At 36.4% G+C, this 13,002-nt stretch overlaps 1 protein-coding gene and 1 pseudogene across 2 annotated transcripts in view; one reads left to right on the forward strand and one right to left on the reverse strand.

The window, feature by feature from the left end:
• Positions 1-1,657, forward strand: LOC148852896 (mitogen-activated protein kinase kinase kinase 17 pseudogene; annotated as a pseudogene). Its single transcript, XR_016099325.1, has one exon. The product of XR_016099325.1 is annotated as a mitogen-activated protein kinase kinase kinase 17 pseudogene (transcript).
• A 10,119-nt stretch (positions 1,658-11,776) lies between these two features.
• LOC148852897 (SNARE associated Golgi protein family) overlaps positions 11,777-13,002 on the reverse strand; it is a 61,410-nt gene continuing 60,184 nt past the window's right edge. The window contains exon 7 of the mRNA XM_088944629.1: positions 11,777-12,162. Within this exon, the coding sequence (XP_088800755.1) occupies positions 12,139-12,162 (24 nt within the window). The 3' untranslated portion in view covers positions 11,777-12,138. The remainder of the gene's footprint in view (positions 12,163-13,002) is intronic.

Raw genomic sequence — 13,002 nt, forward strand, 5'->3', positions numbered from 1 at the left:
CAATTTTGCCTGTTATTCATTCTGATTCCACAATAATTAACAGAGGAACATCAAACTGACAACCGGAGGCGGTTCTCGCCATCCTCCAGGGCGGTTTTCCGGCCAAGGAAAACCGCTCTTGCCAGAATTCATACTTGACTCAGGGTACATTGGTTCCGGCAAATTTGGCTGTGGCGACGGACCTCACCTTCTAGGTAAAGAAAGAAAAACAAGCGAAGATACTTTGAATCCCCAGTTCTTTCTGTATTGTGTTTGTTGTGAGTCCTCTGTTAGACCCCTTTCTCGAAGATTTCGTTTTTGGGTATCGTGGAAAAGGCGAATTAAACCATTTTTCTCGTTATCAGCAGTTAGCGGATTACGTGTTCTACAAATTCTCTAGTCTCTTCCTCCTTTCTGTTCATATTCAAACAAAATGGCAGGAAAATGTTCGCAACCAAGGGAATGGATTAAGGGAAATGTAATTGGTTCTGGCTCTTTTGGAGTTGTCAACTTGGCCATAAACAAAGCCACCGGGGGGATCTTTGTTGTGAAGTCTGCTTCATCAGGAGCAGGAGTTCAGTCTTTGGAGAATGAGGCAAACATCCTTGAACTCCTCGACTCCCCATACATTGTCCGATGCTTGGGGCGGGATTTCTCAACTGGAGCAAATGGTGAGAGGAAGCTAAACCTCTTCCTGGAATACATGGCTGGGGGAAGTTTGGCAGATTTGGCCCAAAAGTTTGGTGGTGCTCTGGATGAAACAGTAATCCAAGTATACACCAGAGAGATCCTTCAAGGTCTTAGCTATCTGCACAGGAGAGGGATTGTGCACAATGATCTCAAGTGCAAGAATGTGCTCTTGGGCCCAACTGGTAACATTAAGCTGGCAGATTTTGGATGTGCCAAGAGGCTAAACTCTTCTCAGGCTGGTTCAAAGGTTTCCCAGCAATCTATATGTGGGACACCATTGTGGATGGCACCAGAAGTTCTCAGAAATGAAGGGTTGGACACTGCTTCAGACATTTGGTCCTTGGGATGTTCCATCATTGAAATGGCCACTGGGAGGCCTCCATGGGCGGATGAGGTCTCAAATCCAATGGCCTTACTTCTCAAGATTGCTTGCAGCAGTGGCGTTCCTCAATTCCCAACCAACTTTTCCAAGGAAGGTTTAGATTTCTTGGCCAAATGCTTACAGAGGGATCCCAAGTTGAGGTGGACAAGCGAAGAGCTACTGAACCATCCATTCATTACTAGGAAGAACGTGATGGCTCCATACGAGGAGGATGCTTGTTCTCCGACAAGTATTTTGGATGTTCAGCTTAATGAAGAGGATAGCGATTCAGACTGTGATTCGGAGCCTCTACACAATGAAGAGCTTTCGAGCAAGGTTCCATTCTCAACTAGGTATAATAGATTTAGGGGCAGGTTGACAAGAAAACAACAAAGAGAATACGACTTGCATTCTAATGAAAAATGGATTACAGTGAGATGAGGAGGAATACTTACAACTGCATAAAAGGTTTTAGCCTTTTAGGAGAATGTAAATTCACTGGAGAGGATTTGTATGTACACAGTAGGGTTAAATTAGAGAAGTAGATTAATTTATTCTCGCTGGTTGTCCTGTAGTTATCAGACCCAGAGTGCAGAATATGCTAATAAATAGCCAAAGGTTCTTTCATTCTCTTCTATTTTTTTAGTCTTTCTTTTTCCTGTTTTGGTGCTTCAAATGAAGTTATAAAAGAATAAACAATGTTCAAAATATCAATAACGCAAAGCCAATTAGTAATTAAGCTTGTAGATATGCATTGATATGCATAAAGATTTAGATATACCTTGATACATTAAGAAAAACTCTTAACAAATCCTACGAATACATTAATAACAGTGAATCTGAAGAAGAGGCTTACTGGCACATTCGATGTAGATGTGATTGGCTCTTTGCTGGGGATAAGAATAAAAGGTTTCTTCACCTGAAAGCCTTCACAGGCAGATGTAAAACCATATCTATCGACTGAAACCCCCATCGGGTACGTGGGTGGGTTGAAGATCATGATGTCATGTCTACAATGCTTTGATCTCACTTTGAAGCCATCTTCACATCCTCACAGCCATCTCTCTCTTCTGTAGTTTGGAGTTTGATTTCACCCTTATCACTAAACTTGATAATGACTCCCTTCTCTATTTGTCTCAGACGGCCTACATGCTATATTTTATCAACAAAGTAGGATGTCAGTGGCCATGAACTTGGTTGACTTCATTCAATAGTTATTTTTGGATCCTCCTCGGATTCAAGATCTTACAGTACTCATTTGGTTTTGATCCCCAAAAAAGACAACGTTGAGACAATGGTTGATATTCTCCGTCCAATTAATATCCGACTAAGCAATATTAGACATAAGGACCATTTATACAAAGATAACAAGGTTGAATGGGCCTATAACAAGGTTGAATGGGTCTTCTTACATGATGGTTTATCTCACCTTGGATTCTCAACTCAGTTTTGTGATTTAATCAAACATTGTGTTGCTTTTGCCTCTTCCATATCATTTTCAATGGCAATGATGTGGCTTCATGTTTGCTAATGATTTGCTTCTCTCTAGAGGAGAAGACTTTCATGGAGGAGAAGACTTTCAATGGCAATGATTTGCTTTGTATTGTGCTTGGGCTATTTTTTAAAAATATATTATTAAGGAAAAGATGAAGTAACATTAATTCAGCAAGGTTTTTATATATTTCTAGTTCTTTTTCTTTTTAGTTATTGAGCTTCAAATTTATTCCCTTTTAGTTAAAAAAATGTGTTTAACATGAGATCGATAACCAATTTAAAAACAATTTCAAAATAACCAAAGTCTCATATTAAATGATTTTTATTGTTGAACTAGAAGAATCCATGAAACAAATATATATTAAATTAATAAAATAATAGAGAAAAACCTAAGAAACCATGGAAAGGAGAAATTGTTTCCTTAGACTTTTATATAGGAAGAAAATTGGTTCACCCCATGTATTAGTGGCCAAATTTGGGTTTTGAAATTAATATGGATCAAAGCTAGGGTTCATTTTTAGGTGGCCTTTAACCTCAATCCATCTAATTGACATCCCTACTTTTTTAGAGATTTAAGAGGAAAATATGGATTTAATGGAACAGGAGATGTTAAAAACATTGACTATTAAGGTGAGAGAGAGAATAGTGGTGTTATTAGAGACTAAATACGGAATTTATGAGAGACAATGAAGACCCATTAGGGTTTTAATTTTGCCTTGATATATTTTTAATGATTTCATTTAAAAATAAATATACACATATATGAAGAAGGAGAATATGATGAGGCACATGTGAGCTCTATGGTGAGAGGACTCCTCATATATATATATATATATATATATATATATATATATATATATATATATATATATGTAGAGAGAGAGAGACATCAACCAAGACCCCAAACACCTACTAAATGTTTTTTTGAAAAATTACATGTATGAAGTCATGAATATGTTTGGTTATCCACTTTCCCTCATGCTTAGGCATTGCAAAATCAATCACTGATCTCTTGTTGAGGCTGAACCTATCCCTCCTTGGAGCATTTATACCCTCTTTATGGATTGCAAGAATTTATTAGCTCACTTTCCTTCCTTCTCATTTACTTTCTCTCCAAGATCAATGAAGTCATGAATATGTTTGGTTATCCACTTTCCCTCATGCTTAGGCATTGCAAAATCAATCATTGATCTCTTGTTGAGGCTGAACCTATCCCTCCTTGGAGCATTTATACCCTGGATTGCAAGAATTTATTAGCTCACTTTCCTTCCTTCTCATTTACTTTCTCTCCAAGATCATTGAATCATTGCTGCACATTGAGTAGAAAAATATTCTCTATCATGTAGTTCAGTTTCCACCAGGTCCTCAGTTCCTAACTTTCTTGGTCCATGCTGATGTAACTGAGGTTTTATGGTGAATGGATTATTCTTTGGATGCTTTTCAAAAAAAAAAGACATGACACCAAAATATTTATAACCAACCAGTTGGTTTCATAAAAGTATTAATTCTAAACGATGGGGGTAGAAGTGACCTCCAATAGAATTTCGACACGTGACAACTCTGAGAGCCTCTGTGCCTCTTTCTATGAGTTCCCACCTCAGTCAAGTGAGTCAACTGATGCCACCTCAGACCCACAGAACTTACCTCAAACGCCCATTGTCCACCTCGCTCTAACATAGCTCTTCGATAGCGAGTTGGGCTCATCACAGGGGACCTAATTACTGTTCTGACCAAATCGTTGACCTGCCAAGTGGTAGCTCGGTGTATGACCCAAACTGAATCCATGATAAAGCACATTTTACCAAGGCGAGTTGTCCTAGAAGAAGCACACCCGAGCTCCACCACGTGTATATGGAGTGGCCATCTAGCAGCCTTGCATGACAACATCATCATTAGCGCATGAGTCACCTGCACGTGTTCCACTTCAGTTCCAAGTGTCCTGCCCGAGCTCCAGGTGTCTCCCCAAGCCTCCAAGTGTCCAACACCTCTCCGACATACACCCTTTTGGTATGAGCACTAAGAGCCTCTTTAAAGGATAATTCTGCATTCATTGTATACTTTTGGCCTCATTAATTACTAGCATTGCCACCTTCAATAGCTCGGTCCTTACCGACTTGCTTATGGAAGTCTAAAGCTCAGGATTTCACCCCAGGCCCCCTAACCTCGTCTTCTCTTGTAGGAACCCCCAACCTCCGAGCTAATCCAGAGACCATTATCGACTTTTGATTTTCATCACTAATCAAGTGGTTTTGTCAAATTTTAGGGGAGAGGAGGTGTAAGTGGGTTTGATTGATCAATGCTCATCTAGTATCATACCTTTTGTAGCATCAAAGGTTTCCCCTTAAAAGTTATATAATTAATCTAAAGTATACATTAGATTCATGAGAATGTAGAAGATCAATAAATCAAAGAGTCCAAGGCACAAATAAAACACAACTACTATATTTTAAATAATGGATCAATTGTTCTATACTTTAATATTTTTATATTATCAAAAAGGGAAAATCTATATTGCCAAAAGACAATAATGGGAGAACTTTGACCAGTCAACCCCCTTCCCGTGAACTTTGATAAACACCACCTGATTGGTTATTACTTGATACTAATTGATTGGTTACAAGCTTTTTCTAGTATCATATTCTAACCCTGCCAAAACACTAACTCAACTTAACTGTAAGTTTAATTTTGTTAATAAAATTTTAATTTCTTTAAATAAAAAATATGTTGTTATTTACAAAAAATTAAACATTAGTCAATAATTTATAGAAATGTATGCAGTTTCTAAGATACACATCACATGCAATTTATAAATTTTAATTATTATAACAATTATTCTAGTTATAGTAATTTTGTTTTTGTAAATGGATTTGATGTATCATTAATTTCATTAATAGTGCAAAATACTTATTGTTGAGGTTTTTGGGCAGATTTAGTAGTTGCTTTTCTTTATTATTTGTTTAGATAGAAAGTGGGGACCACAACACTCTTGTTGGGTCCCTTTCCAGTGGTTCTTCTAAGTCATTTATGCAATTTTATGTGTTAGCAGCCCTATAAGGGCATATTAGTCATTGTACCCTTTTTATTTAAAAGTATAAATACTAGTGAGGAGGGCAGCTAGAACTGATTGCTCTCTTTTTCTTTCTCAATCTCTTCTCTTCTCTTTCTCCTCTTCTTCAAGAAATATCTCTTTTCTTTGCATATTCTTTGGTTCAACAGTTTTCTACTTGGTATCAAAGCATGACTAGGGTTTCTTGGAGTTCTTCCATGTAGTCATAGATCAATTGATTACATGAGGAGATAAAGGGTTGGTTGATCTACTTCAAACTACCCAGTTCTTGGATGTTTTGGTGGGTTTCAGTCATCAAGAGGGTGATTTGTGTTTTGGAATCAAAGTCAAGAAGAACTGGAGTGTGGGGAAGAGTCATAGTCAAGTTGGACTCTTCATTTTTTATTTGATATAGGGCATTTGGACCTTGTTGAACTTCTCTAGGTTTTATATAGGGGTGGTTTGGTTTCTAGGAGTTTTTTAGCCTTCTAGAGTGATCAATTCACTTTTCTCTCTAGTGGGAGACAATGGGAGAAGAAGGATTTCTCTCTTAATAGGTTTTTCTTCTTCCGGAAAGGTTTGTTACCCTTGTGTGTGAGATCGGTTTGATCTCGAAGGCTTTCTACCTAGTTATTTCTTGTTTTTCAATTGTTTGAAGTTGAAATGGAGAGTTGGAGTACTGAGCAAAAGTCCACCGATAACATGGGTCTAGGTATAGGAGGTACTAGTGATATTTTTTGGCATGGAATTATTACCACAATGAAATTGGATGGAACAAATTATTTAGAATTGGCACAATCAGACAAGATGGTCATTGGTGCTCATGGGAAGCTAGGGTACATCACTACGGAAGAGAAGAAACTTGATATAGTTTCCTCTTAGTGGATACAGAAAAATTACATGGCGATGTCCTAGCTGTGTAATTCTATGTTACCACACATTGGTAAATTTTTTTTGTGGGCTAATACTACAAAGTATATTTGGGATAGAGTAGCTGAAACCTATTCCCATAAACAAAATGTAACTAGAGCCTATTAGTTAAGGAATTAGGTGACTAATACAAAATAGGGAGATGAATCAGTTATGTACTTTTGTTATACCTAGAACTATGTCTCATAAGTGTCTAGTTTAAGGGTAATTACACAGAAACATACCATATATAACATGAATCAGTTATGTACTTTTATTCATTTATAATAAATGTCAAATGTACATCAATCTGATTGGAGGTAAGAGCATACACTGTCTAACAAAACAATGTTAAGGAATGCTTTGAGAAGGATTTGTCCACATATTTTTCGAAGCATGGGGTGATTCATTAAAGTAGTTGTGCATATACACCGTAGCAAAATGGAGCAGTAGAGGAAAAATAGACACATTGTGGAGGTGACAAGAAGTCTTATGGTGTGTGCTTCAATTCCTATATGTTTTTGGGGGGATGTAGTTATCATGGTTGTATATCTGATTAATCATGTACCTTCATGGATTTTTGGGTTTAAAATGCCATTCAGTCTTCATTTTCTAGATGGGGAGATATTTCATATACCTTTGAGAGTTTTTTGGTGTGTTTGATTTATTCACATTTTTCGTCATCATCACAGGAAGTTGGATCTTAAGGTCAAGAAATGTTTTTTCCTTGGGTATGCTCAAAACCAAAAGGAGTATAGTTGTTATGATCCAATGTCGGGGAACAGGTTTGTCACTATGGATGTTACTTTCTTTGAGTCTACATTCTTTTTCTCTGGTGGTTCTCCTAAGGGATAATGTTTTGGGGAGAACTTACAATCTGATCCTCTTCCTTCATCTGACCGATCAGTTCCACCTGTTGTTCCACCATCGACAACCCTAGTCCCTCTACCTTATCCAATACGGCCAACCTCATAATATTTTTAGTGCCAATGCATGAAGAGGGTTGACTCCACACATGCTCCAATAGAAGAACATGTACCACTCTTCGTTAGTCTATCTAAGATTCTAGGTTCGACTAATATAGTTCTAGGTATTTCCCTTGAGCCTGAGCCTATTATTTCCCCTAATGATGATGTTTCTATACCTAACATTGATATTGTAACATATCCCATTGATTTTAGTTTTCCCATTACACTCCACAAGAGAAAGAAAAAGTATACAACCCATTGCATTTTATGTCATCTTTCCTACAATGCACTATCACCTTCCAACCGTGCATTCCTTTCTTTCCTAGATTGTTTCTATACCTAGGGAAGTTAGTGAAATTGTCTTCAAACCTAAGTGGAGAATAGTTATGCAAGAAGAAATAGAGGCTTTGGTTAAGAACCAGACATGGGAGGTAGTTGATCTTCTTACAAACAAAGAGATAGTCGGATATAGATGGGTGTTTACTGTGAAGTACAAGGATGATGGTAGTATAGAGTGGTATAAGGCAAGGTTGGTTGCAAAAGGGTATACACAGACCTATGGTATTGATTACCTAGAGACCTTTGCACCATTAGCTAAGATGAGTTCAGTTCAAATTCTCTTCTCTAGCAACTATCTATTCATGACCCATTTTCCAATTTAATGTTAAAAAATGCATTCCTTAATAGTCATCTGCAAGATGAGGTATATATGGACATTCTAGTTGATTTTTATGAAAATGTTGGTGAGGGAAAAGTTTGTAGGCTAAATGAAATCATTATATGGTTTGAAACAATCACCTATGACATGGTTTGATAGGTTCGAAAGGGTACTTGTCTTGTTTGAATACACACAGACTCGATCTGATCATACTCTCTTTGTGAAAAGGAGAGAAGCACTTGTGTCAATATTGATTGTGTATGTGGATGATATAGTTGTTACAGAGAATGATCTGAGGGAAATTGATACACTCAAGAAGTAACTAAAAAAGAATTTGAGATCAATGGTTTAAGTGAACTAAAATATTTTCTAGGGATTGAGGTCACAAGATCCAAGCATGGGATATTCATCTCTTAGAGAAAGTATGTGTTAAACTTATTGTACTTACTATAGGAAACTAGGAAGCTAGGAACTAAACCAGATGATACTCCTATTTACCCAAACTATAGAATTGATGCTTTGGATGGTGAGTTGGTTAAGGATGTGAGGAGATATCAGAGGATGGTAGGTTGGCTATTAAATTTATGTATGACACATCCAAACATTTCCTATATTGGTAGTGTTGTGTCGGTATATGCATGCTCCTCAAGTTCAGCACTGGGAAACCATTGAGAGGATATTGCATACCTAAAAAAAGCATCATAGCAAAGGGATTTTATTCTCAAACCATGGGAACTTAAAACTGGAGTCCTATATAGATGCAGGTTGTTTAAATGGCAGGAGATCCACATCAAGGGTATGCACATTTTTGGGAGGAAATTTGGTTTCATGGAAGAGAAAAACAATCAATTGTGACTAGGTCAAGTGCAAAGGCCTAATTTAAATCTATGGCCCATGGTGTTTCAGAAGTACTTTGGGTTAGATACTTGTTGAATGAGATTGGGATAAGAGCTGAGAAGCCCATGATGTTATATTATGACAATCAAACTACAATAAATATTGCCCACAATCTAGTTTAGTATGACAAGACAAAACACATTGAGGTTGATAGACACTTTATAAGAGAGAGGGTGACAATTGAAAAAGTTTGTCTGCCTTATGTCACCTTTGAATTACAGTTAGTTAATGTCCTCACCAAAGGGATTGCAAAGAACAAACTTGAACATGACCTACACAAGTTGGGAATGTTTGACATTTACTCCCAACTTGAGGAGTTTTGAGATTTTTGGGCAAATTTGTGCAGATTTAGTAATTGTTTTTATTTATTATTTGTTTAGACAAGAAGTGAGGACCACAACACTCTTGTTGGGTCCCTTTTCAGTGATTCTTTAAAGTTATTTATACAGTTTTATGTGGAAGTCACCCTATAAAGGCATATTAGTCATTGTACCCTTTTTATTTAAAAGTAAAAATACTAGTGTGGAGGGTGGCTAGAACTGTTTGCTCTCTTTTCCTTTCTCAATCTCTTTTGTTCTCTTCTCTTTCTCTTCTTCTTGTTCAAGAAATATCTCTTTTCTCTACAGATTCTTTGATTGAACAGTTTTCTACTCTTATTTTAATCATCAACTTTTATTTTTAATTTTCTTGTTAAACATTTATTCATATCGTTATTTATTTGGATTAGCACATTCCCACAAGCCACTAGAACAAATGAAAGCTAAAGGCCATGGAAACTTAAAAAGATTAAGATAAACAAAACCATCCACAGTCATCTACACTTCATGAGCTATCCAGTCATAGATTGATTTGCCTCATTGAAAACATGTTGCACACCAATCCATTCTCGAATAGCTCCTTCATCTATAGGCAGTCTTGAATGATGTTTTTAAGGTTTTAAGGGGAGAGGGGGAGGGGGCTATCACTTGCTGCAGGCAGGAAATCACAAGCTTTGACTCTTCCTCTACAATAATAAGATTACCTTTGAAATTTAACACCAGGTTGTGGGCTTCCCAGGCAGCCCGAGCTTCAACTATGTTAATGGTTGCCACACCAAGATTATATGCTACGGCATCAACTTCACCTAGGTGGTTTCTTGTAGTATTAGCAATCGAACACATGCCACCATCGATACAGGAAGCATTAAAATTGATTTTAATCATGTCAATCTTAGGTGATTGCAACTTCATGTGTTTCCATGTCTTAGGGGTCTTGTTCATGTTGGGATTTTTTATAGAGTCATGGTATTCCACTAAGGAGTTTAGGGCTCTTTCTAAAACCATATGATGGGGGATGATGAGTTTTTGAAAGATCTTTGTTTCTATTTTTCCAAAGATGCCATAGAATGAAAACACATTTCTCCATTATCCTATCTCCATCCTCCATAAAACATTTACTAACGTTGGGCTACCAATCTCTCAATGAAGAGTCTTGGACATTTGGTCCCATTATATTTGTATTAATAGGCATCCAAGTTTGCTTTGCAAATATACAATTCTTAAATATATAGTTTAAGTCCTCTTCCCCCGGCAGAGAATGCAGCTACCATCAATATTAACTCCTTTCCTCCTTAGAAGATTCTTCCATAGAAGTTTTTTATTAAGGAGAAGGAAAAGGAAAACTTTCTTATTAGGGGGGCATTTCAATTTCCACACTTTGGGAATCCAATTAAAATCATCCCCACATTCCAACAGAATTTTACTTTTAATATTAACTTAGTAGTGAATATACCATTAGAGTTTAATCTTCAAATCATTCTATCATTCATTGGGCCCGGGGGAATGAATATCAATTTGATCCTATCCAGATGTGACTTGGCACTAGATTACACACTATATCTTCACTCCAGACCTTTTCTCTCATGATCCAAAACCTCACTAGCTAGGAGATCGTTATTTTCAATTGAATCATGGGTAACATAATCAGCAATCGGTGTATCTCTAGCCCATCTATCATTCCAAACGTTAATTGCTTTACCATTCCCCATCTCCCATCCACTACCCTTGCTAAGGTCTCTTGCCGTTAAGATCCCTCTCCAAGCCCAGTATATTAGACATTTAGAATATCATTGGATGATGGCTTTATGGTGAGTAATCATATACTACTGTGGAAGACTCGTTTTCAAATCTGACTAATAAAGTGAGCTGAATATTTTTAATTAATTAATTAAATCTTTATTTAACAAAAAGAGATTAAATGATAGGATTTGGATTAATTATGGCATTTAATATTTGAAATTTTGAAAAAAAAAATACCCCAATTAATGGAGTACAAAAAGTGTGGAATAAAGGCACAGTATATGAGTGAGATTTACTAGGTCATGGACCATCAACCCAGAAACTGGTGGCAAGAACAGTTCCGTTTCCGCGTAGATTTTTAAAACCATGGTACCAGGCCATTACACCTGCGTGTGTGTCAACCCCTTTGGAAACCAATGCATGCCTATATTTCATTTTAGTATATCAAAATTTGGACAATAACTAAGATGGAAAATTTGTACTGTGAATACAAAAATGAACCAATAAAAATGTTAGACATCACTGTGAGATCTTTAATGTTTTCTATACCTGGTCATACTTTAAAACCTGAGAACAACCGTGAAAATTTGAATGCCTTTACCCATAACTCTTGGGAATAAGGCATTCAGCATCAAATCAAACCCACTACACAGCTAGATTTCGACTAAAAATTCCACAACATTTTCAGATCCAGTCGGTTCAAAGGAGCAAAGGCAATGCCAAATCAGAAGTAAACTTTTTTCATTGTCATTATTAGCAGAGGATAATGGTACAGATGGTATCGTGTTATTCTTTTCTTTCTTGACCTCCAAATGTTGTTACAAGCTTTTGCAGCAGCCTCTTCTTTAATGTACATCTGTAAATGCCGAGGCCCGATGAACGGCGAGAAAATTCATGATTTATTTCATGAGTTCTGTGCGCAAATTCATGACACTGAAAGCACACTTCAAAAATTGAGTCCGTTCTATTAGACAAATAATTACATCACTGTGATTTGCCAGTCTAATTTACATTTTCTTATAACCATTTAAACATCCTCATAATCAGACTTTCAGGTAAAATTTCTCATGGAGGCATATCTACTCGATATCTTTTACAGCATCCTGCACCATAAACAACAATAAAATAAGAATCGTCAATTTAATGCCACCTCTGCTGGGGAATAACACTGAAAGAAAAGAAAATTGTAACAAAGTTTGATGCCAATATTGTTGAAATCAAATGGTACGTTGGGAATTTGACCGTCCAGATACATGAGTTCCAAGGTAGGAAAATAGGTTTATAAACAAATATAATATATATAGTTTTCAAGGTGGCAAGGCGAGACTAGGGGACAGGGGGTGCCTTGTCACCTAGTTGCCTAGGCAATGGATTTTTTTGAAGTAAAAACATGTATCCTAGAGTAGTTCCCTAGGTTCCATAATCATATTTCCTTATAAATATCAATAATTTTCATAAGAAAAGTATAAACTTCATGTTAAAGATCAAGATACTCCAATATATTCATGAGAAGAAAAAGAAGAAATAAAAGAAAATTAAAAAAATATAGGGGCTGAATCCCTATTTCTGTTATAGGAAAAGAAGAAAAGAAAAGGTGGAAGAAGAAGAAGAAATCAGAATATATACACAAAATTAGAAAAGAAAAAGAAGAAAATGTGTTGATTGGACGACATTTTATGCTCTTCCTTACTTATTGATTCAGGTTTTGAAGTCTTTAAGGGTTCAATACAGCATTTAGCAATGTTTGTGTTGATTAAACCCTAACAAATAAGAAAATAATAAAAAGAAATTAGTATATAAACACACAAAATGAATATTTTAGTTTAAAAATGTCTATTTTATAATTATAACCTCAAAAAAATAAGAATATAAAGGTTTTTATAACACACTATAAAAAACTTCTTGGCGATTCGGCGATGCAAGCCTCCAAGGTCGCCTTGCCG

Source organism: Nelumbo lutea, chromosome 5 (genome assembly GCF_056320005.1).
Source record: "Nelumbo lutea isolate HS-2025 chromosome 5, American lotus-T2T, whole genome shotgun sequence".
NCBI classification, from domain to species: Eukaryota; Viridiplantae; Streptophyta; class Magnoliopsida; order Proteales; family Nelumbonaceae; genus Nelumbo; species Nelumbo lutea.